This window comes from Heloderma suspectum, chromosome 12 (assembly GCF_057233095.1).
Source record: "Heloderma suspectum isolate Gila_16-S chromosome 12, 16-S_ref, whole genome shotgun sequence".
Classification (NCBI taxonomy): Eukaryota; Metazoa; Chordata; class Lepidosauria; order Squamata; family Helodermatidae; genus Heloderma; species Heloderma suspectum.
Window position 1 is genome coordinate 11,748,504 of NC_139469.1, and position 24,149 is coordinate 11,772,652.

Below are 24,149 nucleotides of genomic sequence, written 5' to 3' on the forward strand. Positions count from 1 at the left end.
TGAATTATTTGATATAGGGCTTCTTCACACAGACCTTTTGTCCTGCTATTGAGACTGGTTACTCACAGAAGTTTGTGGACCCTTTAGATGACGTTATCAACCTCCTGCTCTAAATGACTTTTATTCTTTTTTTTAAAAGATCGGCGATAATGAGCTATCAAATTACAGTGCTTGTGTTCCTCTTGAGTTCCCTCTTGAAATAGGAAAAGCCGCAATAAGAGGAGCTAGACCACAGCGCCATCTAGCGGCTGTATAATGAAACATATGGAGAACTCCGATAAGGGGGAAAAGGAGGGGTGAGGGGTGAAGGAAGTGTGTGTAAAGGGAGTCCGTCGTGATCCTGCATTTTAAAACGGAAGCAGAAAACCTCATTTTAAATGTGGAATTTTAGGCTGGTGTAGAGATGCTCATGATGTCCTCTTTACTCACGGGGAATGGCACACGTCAGCTGAGGCTGTGGTCTCAGAGTGAAGGTTGTCTTAGGAACATTTAAGTCCAAGTCCATTTCTGTAAGCCCAGGCGGTGGTTGGAAAGTGAATTTCTGCAGCAGGCCCACAAAGAACAGAAAAAGCTCCATTTTAGCCAAGCTTTCCCCAACACAGCTCCGGCGCCCTGCAAGAGCAACAAGGAATGGGGTTTTCTCTGGATCCTGCAGTTGCAAGCCTCAAAAAGAGTTGTCCAGAAGGATGAGTCATCAAAATCAACTCATATTCGAACTTTGCTCATGATGGCAGCTTATGGGGTACAGTGGCCAAAGGACTGCTCTGTGAATTAAAGCCCCCTCCCAATTCAAACCTCCCCCAACCCAATTCACTAAGTGGCCCCAGGCAAGCCTCAGCCTTTGCATTATGGGGTTGAAGATATGGGCCAACCTTACAAGGTTGTTGGAAGGATGATAATATATATAAAGCGCTTTGAATACTCTAGAGTGCCATAAATTCTAGGTACTAGTACTTGGTACTGAGGAAGAAGGCTATCAGCGCTACTAGTCCTGATGGCGCTATGCTACTTCCAGTCTCATAGGCAGTATGCCTCCGTACACTTGTTGCTGGGGAACATGGGCGGGAGCATGCTGTTGTACTCATGTCCTGCTTGTGGGTTTCTCGTGGGCAGCTGTGTGAACAGAATGCTGGACTAGATGGACCCTTGGTCTGATCCAGCAGGGCTCTTAAGGGGCAGGTTTGTAGCAATAACCACCACCCCTCTTCCCCCAGCACCCCTGTACAAAGGGTTGTGAGGTCCAGATCAGGAGCGGGTGCTCTATCTTACACTGCAGCAAGCATTTCACAAAATGCAGCTGCTCCCCCACCCCCAATCACAGCCCTGCCCTGGCAGAACAAGCTGCCCTTGTGGGATTTTCTTTTCCTCACAGCTACTATAGCTACATCAGACTTCTTGGGGCCTCTGGACCTGGGAACCTTCTGACAGATTTGAGCCTTGAAGACAAATGGAACCCCCTTTAGGTACCTAAGGAGAAGGGCACGAAGGCGTCTTTCTTGACAAACTTCCCGTCGGCATCGAGGAAATGGTTTGGGTTGAACTCATGCGGGGTCTCCCAGTGGTTTTCATCAAGCAGGACTGATGTGAGGGAAGGAATCACCATGGTGCCCTGGAACACACAGCAGATACGGGAGGGGCAAATTGTAAGCACAGGTGAGAATACTGGGATTAGAGCCTAAAACCCTGGTGCCTTCCAGTTGTCTTGGACTACAGCTCCCACAATCCCCAACCATTGGCCAGGGCTGCCTGGGCCTGAAGGGAGTTGCAGATGGCCTAAACCCTCTGAATATCCAGTTTAAGCAGTGGTGGCTGGTGACTCCATTTCTGGAGGGGTGGTAATTCCATTCTGGGTTTTAGTTGCAACCAGCCAAATCTCTAAAGGTGCAGTCCAAGAGGCTGAATCTAAAATGGGTTCAGCACCTTGTATAGCATCTTTAGAGCTTTGGTTGGTTGTAACTAAAATCCAGTATGGAAGCACCACCTCTCCAGAATTGGAGTCACCAGCTGCCACTGGGTTTAAGATCTTATCCATGGTGCTTAATTCACACAAGCATGTCAGCGCGATGCTGCAGTGTCATTAAGTGAGGAATCTGCATGCATGAACTGGCCTTAGATGGGGGTCAGGAGGGGAGAGATGCCTAGGGGCAACACGGATCGCTTTGGAAGTCTCCAAGGGTGCAACTCCATCTTCTTCTCTATAGTCCAAGGATACATAATAGAACAGCTTTCCCCAACCTACTGGCCTGATGTGCTGGCCTGCAACTCCCATTAGACATCATGAAGTTGTATAGCTTTTCTACGCGAAGCTGTTAATCTGCTGCTAATCTGCTGCATCTACTTTCAGTTTCGTTGCAGAATTGAAATCTGAACACTACACAAGAATCAGTACATTTGCTGATTTTCTGCTACATATCCTCTAGATGGCACTGTGGTATAGAGGAATAGCACAAATAAACAAGAGGAAATCACACTTTCCTTCGCTTTCACAATTAAATGCTGCATTTTCTCTGCTCTAAAAAAACCTCACTGATGATAGTTAGACACAGAAGTGAAACTGGAAGGTCACAACATCGTTTAAAGAACCCATAAACAACCGTGAGTAGGGAATGACAAACGCATGATAAATGCCTTGTGTGGAAAAGCCCATAGTCCAAGACATCTGGAGGGCATCAGGTTGGGGAAAACTGAAGAATAATTCTGGTAAACAGAACTGCCACCCCATTTTGTTCCTCCACCCTCTCCATCTCCCCCGCTTTGCTCTGTAGTGTGTTTTATGCAGGCCCTTTTAGCTGCTAAATGGAAACTAGAACTTCAGCCAAACCAAACAGCAGCTCTCTGTTAAAATTAACTACAGTTAAGTGAGCGATGCTAAAGTACAATAAAGTTCTCTTTATAGTTGTTTTCTAACTGTCATCAAGCAGAGCAATTTCTTCGCTTGACTCCATTATAAAGAATGCTCTGGATGGAAGAAAAGCAACCATATTCGGGGAGTGGGGGTGAGCAAAGCGATGGGGAAATGGGTTGTCTGACCCACAATCATTATTATGTGAAAAAAATGCTTATCTCCATGCCACAAAAATCTTCACCTGTTTCTTTTCTGCAGACTGAGTTGCTGTGAAAGGCTCAGGAGCAGACCAGCCTGATTTTCTAATCAGTTGGCAACCATGTGTGCGTGCGTGCGCGAGGCTGGGGGGCAGTGCAGGCACTTGCACACAGTGTCACGAATCCAGTTCTCCAAGTGGGATTCCTCCACTCAGTGCTGGCGTCAAGGGTAGGCATGGTTGGACACCTGCCGAGGCCCAGACTTCAGCAGAAGCCCACTGACAAGAGCCCCCTGGAGTTGCTCCTCCTCTTCACCATGGCAACCTGCTTGCTCACCTGCCGCTGGCTCTGGCCCAGACGATGGAGGTGGTAAGAAGGAGCAGCAGGAGATGCCGCGGCCTCCTGGCTCACTGGCTCTCTGCCTGCCAAGCACGCAAATGGTAGCCAATGATGAGAAAGAGGGGGAGGAGCAAGAACGCTGGTGATAATGGTGGTGAAAAGCAGACTTACTGAGGGAGGGGCCCATTGAGGGTGACTTGCCCAAGAGCCGTCAGAAATCTGGCGCTCGTACTAGCTTCATTCATTTCATTGCAGTCAACATCTGCAGAGTAAACTTTAGCTGAATCCAACCTTTGTCATAACCTAAATATCTGGGGGTACTCCTAGATCCATCATTGTCGCTGGAGGCCCAAGTGGTCGCGGTGGCTCGGGGTGCCTTTTACGAGCTTCGGCTGGTTTGCCAGCTACGGCCTCTCCTGGACAGGGATAGCTTGGCCACGGTGGTACAGGCATTAGTAACCTCCAGACTGGATTACTGCAATGCGCTGTATGTGGGACTGCCCTTGAGGCTGGTCCAGAAGCCAGAGCTAGTGCAGAACACAGCAGCTTGGCTGTTGTCAGGATCGACCCCTTTCCATCATGTAACTCCACTGCTGAGGGAACTGCACTGGCTGCCTATTTGCTACTGGGCCAGGTTAAAGGTTTGTTTACTGGTGTCGTTTTGGTACCCTAAACAACTTGGGACCAAGATATCTGAAAGAGAGCCTCCTTCTTTACCAACCTGCCCAGTCACTTAGGTCATCAGAGGGCATGTTTCTGGTGGTTCCGCATGGACCATGGCCCGGTTGGAGCCCACCAGAGAAAGAGCCTTCAGTGTGGTGGCCCCCTTCCTGTGGAATTCCCTACCTTTAGGTCAGGCAGGCACCAACATTGTGTTCCTTCCAGCGCCTCCTGAAGACGTTATTTCAAGAGGCCTTCCTTGCATGACCAGCCGTGGTTTGTTAAATTCCACTTTATTGGGGCTTGTCTTTTTTAAAAAAATGTTTTAACTCTTTTAACCTGCTGTTTTATTCTTTTACCGTGTTGTTCACCACTCTGAAATCTTCTGATGTGGAGTGGTATATAAATATTGTAAGTAAGTAAGTAAGTAAAGAGAAAGAAAGAAAGAAAGAAAGAAAGAAAGAAAGAAAGAAAGGAAGGAAGGAAGGAAGGAAGGAAGGTTTATTTCAGCCAGCAAAAGCAAGATGGGGCATAGGCATTTATATCTGGAGGTAGGTACCTTTGGGAGAAAGTAGCCCCTGAAATGTGTGTCGACTGAGGTGCTGCGTGGGACATGTGGCAACAGGGTGATGAATCTCTGTACCTCGTGGATCACCGCGTGGGTGTAGTGCATGTTCTTCCGGTCTTCGTATGTGGCCCAGCTGCCTGGCTTCACAACTTGTGAGATCTCCTCTTGAATCTTCCCTAAAACAAAAACCCAAGAACTGTGTACAATTACATTTTTTGCATTCGCAAATCTTCCTCCTTGCACTAGCTCTGGTTGGCCGAAGCAAGGCAGTGTTCTCAAATTCAACAAGAGAAGTATTAACTTTCCATGCCATGTCTTCTGTATTATTTATATGACTAGTCCTAAGTTGTATTTCAGCCCAACAAGGGACCCCAAAGCCCTTTAAATTTAAAAAATATTCCACTTTCAAACTTCAAAACAATATAATGAGTGTACACATGTTCACAGAAGATTCAGAAGCTTTTTTTTTTTTTTTGCTCAAGAGACAAATTCCATTTTGGAGAAGCTCTCAAGTGGGCAGGGCAGAAGGCAAAAGGGCGGGGTGAAAAGACAAAAAAAAAAATACCAGCATATTTTCTCTAAATATTCCCCACCCATATTTTGTGTGTGGCAACCACCCTTTCCCCTCCCTGCCTCCCTATACGCAATGCCCTGGAACATCACTAAGTCCAGCGAACATGTTGGAGGATGCAAAATGATGGTAAAGCTTGTCAAGACAGTCGCTGCTGTTGTCACTTAGAAGGTTAAAATCTTAGGAAAAAGAAAGTCGTGCCAATTGTGAGCTCCACCCCGAGAAACTGATGGGGCATTCCCCCCGCCACCCTGGGGAAATTTGGTGAATTCCATCGATGTTACAAATAGCTAGGATTATAGGGTGAGATACAAGACTCCTTCACATGGAGCTTTTATCCTGCGAATGAGATGGCTCCTTCATGGAAGTTTGCGGGCTCTTTTCTTGACGCCATGATCCTCCAATGCATCTCCTGCACTAAATGCCCTTTGTTTTGTTTTTAAAATAGATCGCAGGTAATGAGCGATCAAATCACCCCATTGTGTTCCACTTGAATTTCCTCCGTGGAGAGAGTAAAAGTGTCAAGAAGAGGAACGAGATCAATGGAAGACTCAGATATGGGGAGAAGGAGGGGGAAGGGGGTGGGGTGGGGTGGGGGGAAAGGAGGCACGTGAAAAAGGGAGTCGTCGTGACCCTGCATTTAAAATGGAAGCAGAAAGCCCCATTTTAAATGCAGGATTTTAGGCTGGTGTAGAGATGCCCACAGACTGAGACTCAAAACCAGAATGCAATTTCTAGAGCATTTTATTTGGATAGGATGATGCAGTTCAATTCAATCACTTTCCACATTAACTCAGATAGTTACCAACGTTGGAAGTAGGAAGTATGCTGCACACTTCTACTTCTGGGGTGTCCATGCCTTCCTCCTCTGAATTCTGGTGATTTTGGTGTATGTTAAGTACTCTTTCTCCCAAGCCTTTGCGCAATGTGGAAAAACATACTTGTTGACTATGTGTCCTGTCAAATTTTATGGAAAGTCCGCTGTTTGATGCTAAACAGGTTGGGTTTTTTTTTATTTATTAGTATTTTATTTATTATTATTATACTACTTAGGGATTTTATTATATTAAGAGAGCAATCCTATCTCCTCTAGACAGCATCTGGGGGGGATAGGATTTTTCGGTTTCCCACCTCCGAACTTACAGACAGCGCTACAAGCTCGTAGCCAGGAAACTGTGCTCCCCGTCCCTCCCCTACCCCCTTGTAGTCAGAGCAGAGAGAACCGCTCCTCTGCCACCTCCGTGCTCATAACATGGAGCATGGAGGGGTGAAAATGGGGTGTTCCTGGGGGTGGGGATGGGAGGAGACCACAGAAGCTGTTTTAGACAGCTTCCTATGTGGTGTCCAGCCCCGTTCCTGCCCCCTCCCTGAAGCTGCAATTAGACGCACAAAAATGCTCGTCTATGGGCTTCTCACGAGGCTCTTATCCTGCTATTGAGATTGCTCACTCATGGAAGTTTGCAGGTCCTTTACATGACGTCATCAACCTCCTGGGTGTCTCCCCTGCTAAATGACCTTCGTCTCGTTTTTTTAAAGATTGGAAATAATGAGCTATCAAATTATAGCACGTTGAGTTCCCTCGTGAACAGAGGAAGTTGTGCAATAAGAGGAGCTAGACCACAGCGCCATCTACTGGCTGTATAATGAAACATATAGAACATGCAGATAAGGGGGCAAGGGGGGCAAAGGAAGTGAGTGTAAAGGGAGCCCGTTGTGATCTGGCATTTAAAATGGAAGCGGAAAGCCGCAGTAAAGTTGTGGGATTTTAGGCTGGTGTAGAAATGCTCTAAGGCAAAGTGCAGGGCAGCTGCAACATGGAGGGAATCCTCTCTTCCATGCTTCTTCCACCCTGCATTGGATAGGGGAGGTTGGAGGCGCCCGTCTATCTCTGTAGGATTGTGCCCTAAATGGTATATAAGTATAATACATACATACATACATACAGGGCATCGCCTTTCCCATAGCAGCCTTGACCACCACTTCACCTACTGGCAACATTCTTGAATTAAATGGCTTATCTCAGACTCCAGGCTCATTGAGGCAGCCTCTCTGTCCAGCTGTTTCCCCAAACTCAGCTAATTACATGCATTTTGTTGTGCACTTTCCTCAGTTACCCTTGCACTTATGCATACCTGGGTTCCCCCCCCCCCAATTCTTTGGCCTTTCCCCCCCCCCGGTAACTCTGCATGTTCATCTGGTAATTTCCCTTCATTCAAACTACAGGAACCGTTTCGCCCCCAAAGGGGGCTATTATAGGATTTTACATATCACAAATAGGGTGGAAAAATTTGGGAAGCCATTTGAGCTGAGCTTGAGACTAAATACTGATTCAGGGCACAGTTCTATCCATATTTGGACAGAAAAAGGTCCTACAACTCCTAGCATGGCTGGCTGGGGAATGCTGGGAATTGTAGGACTTTCTTCTGTCTAAACATGGATAGGATTGCTCCCCAATATGTCCACACAAAGTCCCCACTTCTTACACTGCCACAGAGCATTCCTTTTTTCTATCAGATGTGTTGTTTCTATCAGATGTGTATCATGTCCTCAGGGGTGGGCAGGCTTGCAGGATCCACATCATTATTTTACTGGAACCTGAGGTCCACCAACCAGAGACAGGAGCAAACTACCAGCTCTGGTGAGCCAGGAACTTGTGATCAGCCAGAATCAAGCTCACAAGTCCTTTCACACAAAAATCTACTCCTGGTTTTCCTCTCAAGCATTTTTCCAACCACCTATTTTGTGGGGAGGGAGTGTTTAACTTTCGCTATTGTAAGAGAATTGGGAGACATGAATCGTTGCTGATCTACAACAAAACGCCCAGAGATCTTCCAGTAGATACCCAATTCACCTTCTGCCCTCTCCTGCTCTAGAAAAGCTAGAATGAATAAAAGTGGACTGAGAAATTAAGGGGCTGCTCACTTTGAACCTTTGGATACTTCGTCAACAGCAGAACGGCCCATTGCAATGTCGTCGCAGTGGTCTCTGTTCCAGCCATTATGAGATCCAGTATGGATGCTATCAGGTTGTCGTCATGAAAAAGGTTGTCTTTCTTGCTCATGTCCTAAGGTGGGGGTAGAGCACATGATAGAAATTAGGGACAAAAAATACTTGTGCTCACTTCAAGAACATGTATCAGAATAAGACACATAAAGCCCCTTTGCCCATGAAGAAGACCCTTGGTCAAAACAAGTTGGGCTTTCCAAAACATGTTACTTTCCTCTTCCCTCCCTATTCCGTTTTCCTTTTGTATAATGTCTGTTAGATTGTGAGCCTGCAAGTAGGGACTGCCCTATATTTTAATGGTTGTACACTTAGAACACTTTAGGTTCTTTATAACAAGAACAAAAATAATAAGTAAATAATCTGGATGGCTGCTGTTGGAGTCAGAATATTGGACTAGATAGATCTTTGCTCTGATCCTGTAGGTTCCCTCTGATACTCTTCAGACTTGTGTTCTGAATCGGGCAAAATACCTTTTGTTGCTTTAAGACCAATGCATCTGTGTAGCTTCTGAAGCTGTTGACGTTGATATCTTGTTTGCTTATCTTGATGTAGTCTCTTATAATGACACAGACCTCTTCGATTTTTTTAAGTAAAATTTTGTGAGTGTTCAAAAAAAATCCAAGGAGCGGGTAGAAGTTAAACAGCTAGTTAGAAGCAAATTAAAAAAAAAGAGGGAGTGGGAGGGGAAAGAAACATCAGTTACTTTGAAAAGTAACTTACACAAGTTCATGGGGGAGAGGGTGTTAAGATGGGGCTTGTTTGTACTAGTTGCATACATTTTTGTCATGTCTGCTGGTTTTGAGGGTCTGCACTACCCTGAGAACTTGGATTCAGAAGGGTTGCTGGTCACTCCACTTCACGGAGAGCCTGCAACACACCCTTCTATACTGTCCCGGTCCAACTACATAGCCCTCCCATCATCTGACCCTGAGGATGACTCTGCTGCAGCATCTCCTATCCGTCAGCCACGCAAAAGCACAAAACTGCAGAAACAGACACCGGCCCTTTAAGAACTGCATCCAGCATCCAGCATCCAGCAGGGGTGGCATGTCTGAAAGACCAGGCTCTGCCAGGCCTTCTTAAGGCATCAGTTGACTGCAGTCCTTTGCTGGAACAACAGCTCTCTACGGGAGAATACTCCAGCTGGTACTTCATGCAGTGCGCTCTCCAAGGTCCTGCCTTGACTGATGTGCCTTGTTTAGCGTGACCCAGAACAGACAGTGAGTGTCACTGTGCTGCCCACTTCCTCGGTCCTTATGCCTAGCCAGCACAATTTTCATGGTGCGGCTTGGTTGTGCTCTTGATCTCGAGCGTCTGGGAAAGGTACCATCCTAGCAAGAGGGTATTCCCATCGTTTGCTTCCCCGACAAATGTCACAAGGAGCAAGGATGGCTCCAAGCTACCTGGAGTGCAATGAGGATTGCCCCAAACTGGGATTAGAATAGTCTTGGATTCTCCTATCTTCTTTCTGACTGCATTAGGCAAAAATCAGTAACATATTTCCTGCCGGCTTTGCATAGATTTTCTATTAACCACCAATTCTGTGACCCAAGAACCATTCAAGAGGAAATCTAGACTTAAAAACATTCAAGGCCATTATTGGCCATGGCACTCTATAGGCATTTTTTTCTGTCCAGGGCTGCGTTCCTTGGGGGCAATCTGTCAAGGGCTGACTGCTAACAGTGGGCAGGTCCAAAGTGGCTGGGGCCAGGCCCAAAAGTGGGTTGAGCCACCCCTTTCTCTCTCCCTTTCTGACCACCCCATCACTCTCACTCGCTCTCTTTTTCATATGTGAATGGGGAAGACACATGGAAGCCTCATCATGTCTAGGTGAGAAATAATAGCTACATGGACAAAATTTGCTTACATGCAAGAATGGAGATCCAAGAAGACACATCACTTCATCTATGAGTCTTAGCAGAGTGATGAATAAGGGATCTTTGTAGTCGAACCTCTCCCCAAACAGCAGAGCAAAGGTAATGTTGCTTGGGGCAGCGTTAAAGGTTCTGAGGCTGAAAGGTTCTTCTTCAGAGAGAAGCAGAGAATACATTAAGTGTAACATAAATCCCATGAACGTCAGTTAAAAATGTATTGTTTACAATAACAAATGCAAAAAATCAAGGCTCATCAGCGACTGGAGATTTCTGGGGACAAAACTGAAGAGTACCAGCTGCTCTGCAAGTTGCCAACTAAACAGGCAGGAAAGGTAGATGGAGGGAGTAATGACTGTGGTAACATAATTTGTTGTAGGTCAACTATGTGGTTGATGAGCAGGCCCCAGCTCACCACCAGGCCCCAGCTCACCAGCATCCATTCTTTCTTCTACATGGCTTTCCTCTAAAACTAGTTGCTGACTATGGTGTCAGTGCAAGATTTCAATGCCATCTGCACTGTTGAAAGGGAAATTATACAGCTGGACATGACAAAGAAGCCATCCAATACAACAACCCTTGCCATAAGGTGGTCCCATTCCTCCAACAGCCCTGCAACTTGTCTTGGATCAATATATTATCAACAGTTTAAGCCATCCCTCAGCAGCAGCACTGTGTGGTGCCTTAGTGTTCATGCGCATTCACTTACGTACATGTGCACTAGAGACAACCGGCATCCATGCACCCACTCACCCACCCACCCAGAGATTTAAATTATAGAGACCTTGGGGAGGGTGCTGAACCCTGAAGAATGGAAACACTAGCAACTCAAACATGTAAACAAGACATCTGCCAAATGCAAAAATAGGGACAAGGGCATTTCCAGAGACAAGGACAAAAAAAATCAGAACAGTTCCTGGTAAACTGGGTCAGTTGGAGTGTATGGACAAAGTGTGTGTCTGGGGGGCAGGGGATCACAAAATAATATAGAGTATATTATTTTATACTTAAAACACTTTTGTCCCAAACTTCAGCAAGAAAAAGCTCCCAGAGAGGCTGACCTACAATCAGTGAAAGCAATCTGAAAGACACAACACAAAAGGGAAAAGGGATGGGAGGGAAGAGGGGAAAAAAGTTGAATGGTATTTCTTATGACCAGCCAGAATGGAAACCATTCAGGGAGAGGAGGAGCCTGACGAAGCTGGCCCCTCAGCAGAGCTGATGGAATGGCCCTGCTTCTCATCTCAGCACAGTTTGGCAGGATGGCTGCTGCCTTGTGTATATAGCTTTAGTCCAGCAATTCCCGCTCAGCCTCAGGTCTCTATATACAATACGGGCAAATACTATTGATCCTACCTTACAGGGTTGTTGTAAGAATGGTGGAGGTAATCCATGTAGAGAACTTTGAACACTAAAAAGCACCACAGAATTGCTAGGTAATTATTGCTCTCAAAAGTGGCAATCGGCCAGAACTCTGTTATGTTGATGCTATTCCATTTGAGATCTTCATATCGCAGCATTGACAACTCCACATTTCACGCAATCAGTGTGCTGCAGGTCTCACATGTGCAATGCACAACATGTTGGATCTGTGGACTTTGTACAGGAATTGGCTTAACCTCCCATGTTTCCCACCTCACCTTTGAAAGATTTAATGTTCTCTACAAGAAAACCAAGTTCTTCAATAATACGCTCCTCTATGAGCTTCTTCCCCATTCCAAGGCTGCGCATGCTGGACATGGTAAATCTTCGGGTCGTCTTCCACAGCTCTCCAGTGGAAAAGAAAACCCCTGTTGGAGGAGATAATATAAGACCTGATCTCACTCATTTGGATTAAGGAAGAGTTTGTTTTATTTGGTTATCTATTAGCCAAGTGTTGCATAGTGGTTAGAGTGTTGGGCTGGGACTGGAGGGACCCTGGGTCTAGTCCCCACTCAGCCATGAAGCTCACTGGGTGACTTTGGGCCAGTCACTGGTTCTCAGCCTAACCTACCTCACAGGGCTGTTGTGAGGATAAAATGGAGAGGAGGAGGATCTTTGGTCTCCTTGGAGGAAAAAAAGGCAGGATATAAATGTAACAAATAAATCAATATTAAAATACTTTTAGACTGCCTTTCATCCTCACAGATACCGGGGTGGCATGCAAGGAGCACAGGTGTTAAAGGAGAGATAAAAGTGGGATGATGTGAAACAAAATGCTGTTGAGTGGGGTGCTCCAATTCAAGGTTCCCACCAGCCAGCCAGCCAGTCAGCCATGCCCTTTCCAGGAGACTCCATTCCGTTCCATCTCCACCTGTGGGTTGCATTCCATCCCCAACAGATTATCGACATTTTGCTCCCACCATGCATCTTCAGTCCCCATTGGGTACAAGTTTTGGGGGGGTTATTTGCCCCCTTAGTTTCCCCCTCTAAATAATGTTTGTACTTCTGCAAACTTCTAGGTTCCCCCAAGCCTGCTAATACCTCCCTCTTGTGCCTGGGAGGTGCTTTTGGCTACATAAGGTTCAGTACACATACCTGAAGATCATGAATAGAGTGGATGAAGCACAGAACCGTACAGTACAGCCATCAAATTCAAATACATTAGGGGACTAAACTCCCCACCTAGCAGATGTCACTGGTTTATACATCCCAAATGTTGCACATAAAATCATCAGTTTTGGTGAGGGGATAAGACCAATGGTTAACCATTTAAAAAATATCCATAAATTCATGAGAATTTATGTGGTGTCATGATTACATTGTCAGACTAGGCCACACCCTGTGGCCATGGACACCCTGTGAGGTTCACGGCTGAGCAAGAATTTGAACCTGCGCCTCCCCTGTTCTGGTCCAATTAGTGCTGTGCCAAAAATTTATCCCACAGTATTTTCAACCATTCGCATTCAGTTTGATAGAAAACAAATTGCTTTTAAAAAGAAATTGAAAACAGAAGAAATTCAGAGAAATTCTCATGGGTTGGGTTCAGGGTTCTTGTGTTTACTTTACATATGAGGCGGCCAAGCAGTATGCATGAGGATCACGTCTTTCATTGTACAATCATCTCTCTGCAGCTGCATTAGAGACAAGGGTATCTCTGCAGGTTGTCCTCAGAAATTTAACATTTGGAAGATCCTGGGGAAGGTGCCGAACCCTAAAGAATGAGAGGTTGTCACAGAGAGGAAGGCCAGGATCTCTTCTCCATCATCCCAGAGTGCAGGACATGGAATCATGGGCTCAAGTTACAGGAAGCCAGATTCCAGCTGAACATCAGGAAAAACTTCCTGACTGTTAGAGCAATACGACAATAGAACCAAGTACCTAGGGCTGTCCCATACTGCAGGCATTCAAGGTGAGGCTGGACAGCCATCTGTCGGGGATGCTCTGACTTGGATTCCTGCACCAAGCAGGGGGTTGGACCAGATGGTCTTATAAGACCCTTCCAACCCTACTATTCTATGATTCTAGGACAACTAGAGCTGAACTAAAATGTCTCAGGAGACATTTTTCTCAGAAAAGTCCTGAGATTTTTCTTTTCTTACTCCCTAGAAATAAAAGGCCACTTTGCAGGATTTCCCCAAATTTCTTCTCCATTATTGTTGAGTTTTGCCTTTCCACCCCCCTGCCCTCAATGCCCTGGAACGATGCTAGGTATGGGGTAATGTGGGCAATGAAAAATGGGGGCCAGGCTGCCAACACAGTTGCTGCTGTTGCCACTTGTAATGGCAGTGCTCCCCCCTCAACCCTAATCCCACCCCCAAATCCTTCGGAAAAAAGAAAGAAGCTGTGCTACAACCCTTGCCAGTGGTGAGCCCTACCAGTGAGAAATTGTCAGAGACTTTCTCCTCCCATTGGAGAAATTCAGTGAAATCCTCTGCCCACAAAGAGGGTGGAGAATCTCAAGAGGTCATTTGCGTACAGCTCTAAGTCTGCAGAGGATGAGATGGCTAGATAGCATCACCGATGCAATGAATATGAACTTGAGCACGCTCCGGGAGAGAGCGCAGGACAGGAAGGCCTGGCGTGCTATGGTCCATGGGGTCACGAAGAGTCAGACATGACTGAACGACTGAACAACAACTAAGTCCAATACACTAACCAATATGTTACACTGGCTCTAAGGACTGTAGCCTTAGTCCATGTTTTAAAAACAAGAATTTGAACCTGTGCCTCCCCTGTTCTGGTCCAATTAGTGCTGTGCCAAAAATTTACAAAGGAAAGATACTATTACTTTAAGCTGACCGGGGGTTATATTCTACAGTATACTTAGTTAGCATAATGGTTAATCCACTCCTAGAATTAGGGACAAGTCTGTGACACTTCTGAGTTATTTATTGCTCTGAAAAGGATCCCACCAGCAGTTCCCACTAGCATGATTTCGGACGGTGGCAAAAATTTACCTCATGCTATGAGGCAAAACTTTTGCTACCATCTGAACTCTAAAGCCACCTCACATGGATAGTTACAGGGCCAGCCCAAGACACAAGCAGTTCTTCTTAGGAGTAAAAATTCAACAGTAATACATTAAATAACTAACCATTGGCTGCCCTTTCATGGCACCCCAAATCATCTGCTTGAAGCAGACATCTCACTCTGCCTAATGGCAGGACTGGCACTGATAGTAGTTACCTCACCTTTTAATGTGCAGCACATAAATAATAATTGGAGAAGGAAATGGCAACCCACTCCAGTATCCTTGCCAAGAAAACCCCATGGAACGTATCACAAGGCTAAAAGATATGACACCGGAAGATGAGACCCTCAGGTCGGAAGGTGTCCAATATACTACTGGGGAGGAGCAGAGGGTATTTCCAAGTAGCGCCAGAAAGAGTGAGGCGGCTGGGCCAAAGCCGAAAGGACACTCAGCTGTGGATGTGTCTGGTGGTGAAAAGAAAGTCCGATGCTGTAAAGAACAATGTTGTTTAGGAACCTGGAATGTCAGATCAATGAATCAAGGTAGGCTAGAGGTGGTCAAACATGAGATGGCAAGATTGAACACCGACATCTTGGGAATCAGCGAACTAAAATGGACAGGAATGGGCGAATTTAATTCAGGTGACCATCATATCTACTACTGTGGGCAAGAATCCCTTAGAAGAAATGGAGTAGCACTCGTAGTCAATAAAAGGGTGGGAAAAGCAGTACTGGGGTACAATCTTAAAAATGATAGAATGATCTCAGTACGAATCCAAGGCAAACCATTCAACATCACAGTAATTCAAGTCTATGCCCCAACCACTGAGGCCGAAGAAGCTGAGGTTGATCGGTTCTATGAAGATCTACAACACCTTCTAGAACTAACACCAAAAAAAGATGTCCTCTTCATCATAGGGGATTGGAATGCTAAAGTAGGAAGTCAAGAAATCACCGGGATAACAGGCAGGCATGGCCTTGGTGTACAAAATGAAGCAGGACAAAAGCTAATACAGTTTTGCCAAGAGAACACGCTGACCATAGCAAACACTCTTTTCCAACAGCACAAGAAGCGACTCTACACATGGACATCACCAGATGGTCAATATCGAAATCAGATTGATTATGTCCTTTGCAGTCAAAGATGGAGAAGCCCTATACAGTCAGTCAAAACAAGACCTGGAGCTGACTGTGGCTCAGATCATGAGCTTCTTGTTGCAAAATTTCAGCTTAAATTGAAGAACGTAGGGAAAACCACTAAACCATTCAGGTATGACCTCAATCATATCCCTTATGAATATACAGTGGAGGTGAGGAATAGATTTCAGGGATTAGACCTGATAGACAGAGTGCCTGAGGAACTATGGACGGAGGTCCGTAACATTGTTCACGAGGCAGCAACGAAATCCATCCCAAAGAAAAAGAAATGCAAGAAAGCCAAGTGGCTGTCCGATGAGGCTTTACAAGTAGCTGAGGAAAGAAGGGAAGTGAAAAGCAAGGGAGAAAGGGGAAGATATATCCAACTGAATGCAGAGTTCCAGAGAATAGCAATGAGAGACAAGAAGGCCTTCTTAAATGAACAATGCAAAGAAATCAAGGAAAACAACAGAATGGGAAAGACTAGAGATCTCTTCAAGAAAATTGGAGATCTCAAGGGAACGTTTTGTGCAAAGATGGGCATGATAAAGGACAAAGAAGGCAGGGACCTAACAGAAGCAGATGAGATTAAGAAGAGGTGGCAAGAATACACAGAAGAACTATACAGGAAAGATCTGAATGTCCCTGATAGCCATGATAGTGCGGTCACTGAACTTGAGCCGGATATCCTCGAGAGTGAAGTCAAGTGGGCCTTAGGAAGCATTACTAACAACAAAGCTAGCGGAGATGACAGTATTCCAGCTGAGCTATTTAAAATCCTAAAAGATGATGCTGTTAAAGTGCTGCATTCAATATGCCAACAAATTTGGAACACTCAACAATGGCCACAAGACTGGAAAAGGTCAGTTTACATTCCAATTCCAAAGAAGGGCAACGCCAAAGAGTGTTCAAACTACTGCACAATTGCGCTCATTTCACATCCCAGCAAGGTGATGCTCAAAATCCTACAAGCTAGGCTTCAGCAGTATGCGAACCGAGAACTACCGGAAGTACAAGCGGGGTTTCGAAGAGGCAGAGGAACTAGAGATCAAATCGCCAACGTTCGCTGGATCATGAAGAAAGCAAGAGAATTCCAGAAAAGTGTCTATTTCTGCTTCATTGACTACGCTAAAGCCTTTGATTGTGTGGATCGCAACAAACTGTGGCAAATTCTGAAAGTGATGGGAGTACCAGACCACCTTACCTGTCTCCTGAGAAACCTGTACCAGGGTCAAGAAGCAACAGTAAGAACCAGACATGGAACAACCGAGTGGTTCCAAATTGGGAAAGGAGTATGAAAAGGCTGCATATTGTCACCCTGCTTATTTAACTTATATGCAGAGTACATCATGAGAAACGCCAGGCTGGATGAATCACAGGTCGGAATTAAGATTGCCGGGAGAATTATCAACAACCTCCGATATGCAGACGATACCACCCTAATGGCAGAAAGCGAAGAGGATCTCAAGAGCCTCTTGTTGAGGATGAAAGAGGAGAGTGCAAAAGCTGGTTTGAAACTCAACATTAAAAAAACTAAGATCATGGCATCTGGCCCCATCACTTCCTGGCATATAGAAGGGGAAGAAATGGAAGCAGTGACAGATTTTACTTTCTTGGGCTCCAAGATCACCGCAGACGGTGACTGTAGCCATGAAATTAAAAGACGCTTGCTCCTTGGGAGGAAAGCTATGGCCAACCTAGACAGCATAGTAAGAAGCAGAGACATCACCTTGCCAACAAAGGTCCGTCTAATCAAAGCTATGGTTTTCCCAGTAGTAATGTATGGCTGGGAGAGCTGGACTATACGGAAGGCTGAGCGCCGAAGAATTGATGCTTTTGAACTGTGGTGCTGGAGAAGACTCTTACGAGTCCCCTGGACTGCAAGCAGGTCAAATCAGTCCATCCTAAAGGAAATCAAGCCTGAGTGCTCACTGGAAGGACAGATACTGAAGCTGAAGCTGAAATATTTTGGCCACCTAATGCGATGAGAAAACTCCCTGGAAAAGACCCTGATGCTGGGAAAGACTGAAGGCAAAAGGAGAAGGGGGCGACAGAGGATGAGATGGCTAGATAGCATCACCGATGCAATGAATATGAACTTGAGCACACTCTGGGAGAGAGCGCAGGACAGGAAGGCCTGGCGTGCTCTGGTCCATGGGGTCACGAAGAGTCGGACACGACTGAACAACAACAACATAAATAAAGTGCAACATTGTTAGAAGAAATTATTAATGCCAGTATTGTAATGGAGCCAGGGCTCACAGGGTCGACATGCTGGAACTTTTCCATTTACAGGGACGCTGATATCGTCTGCCACCCGCCTTTGAGCCTACCTGCAATCCTCTCAGAAGCTGGGAGTAATTTTAAGTGGGTATCCTCATCAAGAATATATTGTTGTGAGCTATTCCTGCTGTAATGCAAAGTATTTTTGGGTGGTTTGATCTTGAATGGGCAATTAGGACTCCTTAGCTTTTCAAAAGATCTCCTCCTGGTGGAGTTGAAAATTGCTAGAACTGTGGGCTTTTACAAATATGGATCAATTTTTGTCTGAATTTTTGTATTTGGGGAAGTGGCTGTGCAGCCTGTCATGATGAACACCTGCACCTCAAAATGTACCACTACACTACTGATTTGCACCAAATAAATCCCACAGAAGACAAACTAGTTGGGCCAATTTTGAGGTACTGAAGACTTTAAAAGAGATTCATCAAAGTATAACTTGGTTAGAAGCAGGTATTAGGCCAATTTTGTTTATCGATTTACCATTTCCATGCTGAATCTGTTCAAATATTGGTATAAGCGGCCTGTCCACAAATTCCTCTGTGAAGTTCACAAGGGCATCCCTCACAGCTTCGTAGCCGGTTAGCACTACAACTTTCTGGAATCCAAAATGGATGGTGAATATCGGCCCATATTTCTTGGCAAGCTGAAAGGTAGGCAGGTATTTTAGTTCTCTCAGCACATTAATAAAACCATTCATACCTACCGGATCTACAGTTCAGTCAGCTTTTATTGAGTTCAGACAAAGGCCACTGCAACTTTCCAAGAGATAAAAAATAATTTCAGAAATACAAACTCACAGAGATGACACAACTGAAACCTGAAAATAAAACTTAGAAACAATAACCAGCAAGATTACCAGATATATCAACAAGTTCATCAAATTAAAGCAAGGCATATCTCACCTGATATTCGATTATGTGTGTGTGTGTGTTTTGAGGTGTAATATTCAATCTTTTTTTTTTTTTTTTACCAAGTTCTGAGGGTAGGTTTTAACAAATGTCTATGGGCCCATTTTTGTTAGTCTTATTTCTGCATTTTTTTAAAAAAATTGCAGTGCCCTATGGTTATAAGCAATTATCATACAAGGCTGTGTAGCTAGCAAATGGGGAATCGGGGGGAGATGCCAGGGAGGGCGGAGATTAAAGTGGGGCAGGCCCTACCATTTGGCAGAGTGAGGTGACCGCCTCAGGTGGCAGATGCTGGGGGCAATGGCGGCAGCCTCCCAGCTGTTCCTCATGAACTCTCCAGCTGCTCCCCTCTGTTGGAGGGCTGAACTACATTTGCCACACAGGCTGTCCCTAAACTATCCTGCTGCCCCAGATGTGAAGGAGGATGCTGTCCCATTCCCTGAGCTGAAGTAAGAATTCAACTGCCAGTCCGGTCAGCTTCTGTGTGTGGACTGGGGTGCCATCTTGTCCTTCGCCTCAGGCAAGAAAACATTTTGATCTGGCCCTAGATTAAACCTCTTCTATGAAACTGCCTCACTACTGAGATCTTCTTCTGAGGCCCCACTCAGAGTGCCCCCAGATTCAGAAGTGAGGTAGATGGTGACAAGAGACAGTCTTTTCAGTCATGGCACCCTCTCATAACCCCCGATGGCTGGGTTTGCGCGACACACTGCAACCCCATTGGGGGTTACATAATCCAAATGGCACCGACATAGAGAGCAGCTCGCGCAGTGTGCCGTACAAACAGGGTCTATATGTTTGCTGATTAAGACTCCAAACCCAACCTGACGGGCAAAGGGAGAGCATTACTGAAAAAATGCAGCTTGAAGCAAACGCAGCAAGACTTTGCACTACATTCAAGGAAAAGAGAAATTGCTGCAGACTTCTAGTTGATTGACAGGCATCTTATCTTTGTGGGATCTACAAACAACGGTAAGCGGTGTGCAATGGCTTGTTAACATAGCAGAGGGTCTGGTTTTAGCTTCTTGAGCAGTCATATTTTTTCCACTTTTCATTTCTCCGCGGAGCCCATTCAAATAAGTAAGTAAACAAAAAGAAACAAACAATTTGGAAGGAACCTGCTGTTTGCTTGTTGTTTTGAAGCGGCTTTTTAAATTGGCTTTCATGATTTTTGCAGAGTTTTTATGATGACACAGTTCTAAGCTGAGGTGGGGGTAGGAGAAAAAATGTGTAAATGAATAACTGAATGAACATCTTTCATATATAATAAAAGCCAGTTCTCAAGCTGTTGTCACACTGTAGCCTGAGCAAAGAACAGGATGACGGGCTGGAGCAGGTAAGACAGCCGGGTCAGGTTGGTAAGAAAAGGGATTCTCAATAGATCCTTTTAAAGATCTATGAGACAAAGTAAACCAGACTTAAGTTACCGTTTCTGGTAAATAGGGACACTTGGAGTATATGATTATAAAACCTACCAAACAGAGAATGCTTGTTATTTGGTGGATTAAAAACATAATTAATTAATTAATGACCTTTGACACTGGATAGCATGGCCACAGATCACTACTGGGGAACCTGGAGCAATACCTTTCTGCCCTACTGCTGAAAGTAGCTACACAGCTGTAGAGGATAGGAGATTAGTTGTTACCCTTATTGATGGAGGGAAACAATGCAGACTTTATTTATTTATTTGTTTATTTACAGCATGGGTGGTGAACCTCCGGCCCACAGGCCTAATTTGGCCTGCGGAGATCTGGGCTCCCTCTGCAGGACCCTCCCCCTTGCAGAAGATCCTGGAAGCGCCAGCTGAGTGCACTTTAATTTTTCACGCTCTGTGTAGATCGGGATGGTGTGCAGTACATGAAGAAGGCAACTAGCCAGCTTGGCTTTGCTTGCCACAGATCCTCTCCCCATGGGAGAAGGTGTGGGGCAGGCAAAGCTACCCCGGTCGATGCGTCAGGTCATCGATCCACCTGGTGCTTTGGTGGGGAGCCAATGCGTAAAATTCAACATAAGTCATACTTTGAATAGACCCACTGAAATGAATAGACTTAAGTTCATCATGCAGGGCCGGCCCTACCATTAGGCAAAGTGAAGCAGTCACCTCAGGTGGCAGATGCAGGGAGGTGGCAGCAAGGGGTTGGAGGAGAGGCCTGTGTGCTATGTAGCCTGCTCTGTACCCCCTAAGTTAGCTTGCTGCCTTCTGGTGCAGTGGAGGATGCTGTCCTATCTTCATTGTTGAAGCCAGATTCATCTGCCAGGCTCATTGGCTTGTGTACATAGAACGGGAGTGGGCGCCATCTTGTTCTTTGCCTCAGGCAGCAAAATGGCTTGGGCCTGCAATATTGTCATGACTAACTTAAGTCTCATTCATTTCAATGGGTCGACTCTAAGTAGGACTTACATTGGATTTTACCCAAATGACACTGTCTGGTGCAGCCCCTGATGTCATCCAGCCCCCCATCATGAAACACTTCCTCTCCCCTGATTACAGCATTTATATACTGCTCATTAACAATGTTCTCTGGATGGTTAACTTCTTCTTAACTCTAGCAATTTACCCTAAAATCTTTTAAACAAGGAATCTGCAAATGGCAAAAACAGGGATAGTGATTTGCTAGGTATCAGGACCAGAAAAGAGGTATTGGATCTGGTCAATGGCAAAACCTGAAGGCTGGATCATATGCAGGGCTTCTCCACACAGAAGATTTTTATCCTGCCATTTTACCAGGGCTCCAGCTTCCGGATTCTTTGAAGAATTAAGCTTGGCCCTTTACGTGCACTTCTCTCCCCCCTTTCCCCCTTTTTCTGCGAGTTCTATATGTTTCATTATACAGCCACTACATGCCATTAAACAGCACCACTTCCTCTTTACACGGACAAATTCAAACCGGTTCAAACTGTTTCTTTTTATTAGCTCATTATTTCCTTTTCAAATTAAGCCGCGGAAGTGGTCAGAAACCACAGGAGAGGCATCGGAGGTTGACGACGTCATGTAAAGGCCCCACAAACTTCCATGAGTAACCAATCTCAATCTCAAGATAAAAGCCCCATAGAGAGAAGCCCACAGTCTGTCACACCTTGAGTGATAAAAAATGCAGTTTACCAGTAAAAGCACCAGTCCCTTGAGTGAGAAGGTCTGGACCCCTCCACCCCAAAAAAACTTTACATACCCTTCCCCTGTTTAGCTCCTGCTCTTCCATTCCTCTGTTGCCTCCCTTATGTTAATGTATGGATTGTAAGCACCTTAGGGCAAGGACCTGTTCTCTCATTCTTTGAAAAGTACCATGTGCTTTTATTTATTTTATAACTTTTTCTTGGCCGCCTTTCAGGGCAGCCGCCCTCCCAAGGCATACAACGGTAGAACACATAAAACCAGTACAATGTTAAAAGCAGTAAAAACACTTTTTTAACACTTGATGTTTTAATGTATAATTTTACTGTTTTTTGATGGTTGTACATCGCCCAGAGTGGCCAGGTGACCGGCCAGATGGACAATTAAGAAAACAAACAAACAAACATAAATAAACACAATAACATGGTATGAACGCAATGAAAACAGCAATGAAAACAATTAAAACAGCAATAAAAACCAACAACAAAACCAGCAATAAAAACAGCAACATGGGTGGTGCCATCTAAGTCATAAATCACCATCATCGCTAAGAAACCACAGGTTGGATCCAGACAAAATGAATTGCTCTTAGTTCCCGTTGAAATCAGTGGGATTTGAGTCATGACTAATTTGTCCTATTGATTTCGATAGAACCAAAGCTCAGCTCGCTAAGGATTGTATCCAGTGGGTGGCCTTCTGCCAGAAGGATGGAACCACGAGCAGATCAGATTTCTCCCTCCCCCTGCAAATCTGCTCTGGAGAGTTATGGGAGCCCCCATCCCTGGAGTAGATTTGCAGGGCTGCAGGGGGAAGGAGAGGAAGGAAAACCTCCACTGTGCAAGCAAAGGTCCACTCACGTAACACTGAAATTAGCCCTTCATCTGGATACAACCACACAGATGCATTCCTCATTCAGATCATTCGAAGGAGCTCTTGTGCCTTTTGGAAATAAATTCCTGTTACATAAATGTAGCATGTGCTGCATATTTGTCTCTGTTATTTGCTAACTTAACACCCCTACCAGCCATCAGAGGTCTAGGGGGTGTGAAATTAATATATAAACTGTATCCCCTCCCCGAAGTACTGTAGATACCTTGTCCCATTAGGTGGGATGGAAATATTGGATGTTACCCAGAGGGACCCATTGAAAAATCTGTGATTGCAATCTGCTCCTCATTTACTCTAGAGTAATTCTGTAACAATTCAGTCAAACTCTAAACAAAATTTGTATTGCTGTTTCTGCTACACCTGAGCGTTATACTACCAGACTGGTATGTATCTCAGAAATATAATTCAAATTTGTTGTTGTTATAATTAATAACAACAACAACAACAACAACAACAAGAGGACTGCAATATTCTCACTGCAGTTGCAGAAGGAGACCTTTAGCATAACTCGTGTGAAGCTATTTTTCTCTTACCTTCAGTAAGGATTTGTCTTGCCTCTTAATATCCAGTAAATGCAGGTTGCCAATGATAGGAAGTGGTGTTGGACCGGGCGGCAATTTAAAAGCTGATTTTTTAGAGCTGCTTTGAAAACAGAGCGAAGCTAAAAAGATCAGCATGCACAGCAGACAAATGGATGCAGGATAAGAGAGAAATAAATTTAGCAACAGCATTTTAAAAAGAAAATAATATATGAAGTCACTTGTCCAGAAAGAATGGGGAAGATAATGATCTTGGCGCAATCTGTCCACCTGTCCTTAGCTTTATATTTCTGGTTTGCAATTGCCACAAAAATGTGCAAAGAGCCTGAGCAAATGCTGTAACCCCACCCTCTTTAAACACTTCTGGAGAATGTGGTTTAAGCAGTTTCTGATTGGAAACTGAAGGAGGTTTCAAGTTACAGGCCTTGCATGTGGATGCAGGAGTAGGCACAAAAGTGGCACTTAGCAATCCTATGGACCTTTCAGCTTTCGGATCTGACTTGGTAGGCATCAGTGGTAGACATGGTCGGGCACTCGCTGAGGGCCCACACCCCAGCAGGGGTCCACTGACAAGAACTCCCTGGACATGCTCCTCCTCTTCACCCTTGCAACTTGCTTGGTCAACTGCCTCTTGCTCTGGCCCAGACAACGGTGGTGGTGAGAAGGAGGAGCAGCAGATGCCACGGCCTCCTGGATCTCTCTGCCTGTCAGGCAAGCAAGTGGGGGCAATGATGAGAAAGAGGAGGAGGAGCCATAGCAGCTGGGGACCATGGCGGCGAGAAGGTCGACTACCTTAGGGAAGTGGCTCATGGAGGGTGTCTTGCCCAAGG

General features: G+C 45.3%; 1 protein-coding gene across 1 annotated transcript; it reads right to left on the reverse strand.

The window, feature by feature from the left end:
• Positions 1–421: 421 nt before the first annotated feature.
• On the reverse strand, positions 422–23,621 carry LOC146336547 (cytochrome P450 2W1-like). Its single transcript, XM_084819194.1, has 9 exons — positions 23,314–23,621; positions 18,350–18,512; positions 11,698–11,847; positions 10,054–10,211; positions 8,657–8,830; positions 8,103–8,244; positions 4,601–4,785; positions 1,468–1,609; positions 422–612 (listed from the first exon to the last, which is right to left on the reverse strand). Exons 1-9 carry the CDS (start codon positions 23,509–23,511, stop codon positions 422–424), a joined length of 1,503 nt encoding a protein of 500 aa, XP_084675320.1. The 5' UTR covers positions 23,512–23,621.
• Between the last annotated feature and the right edge of the window lie 528 nt (positions 23,622–24,149).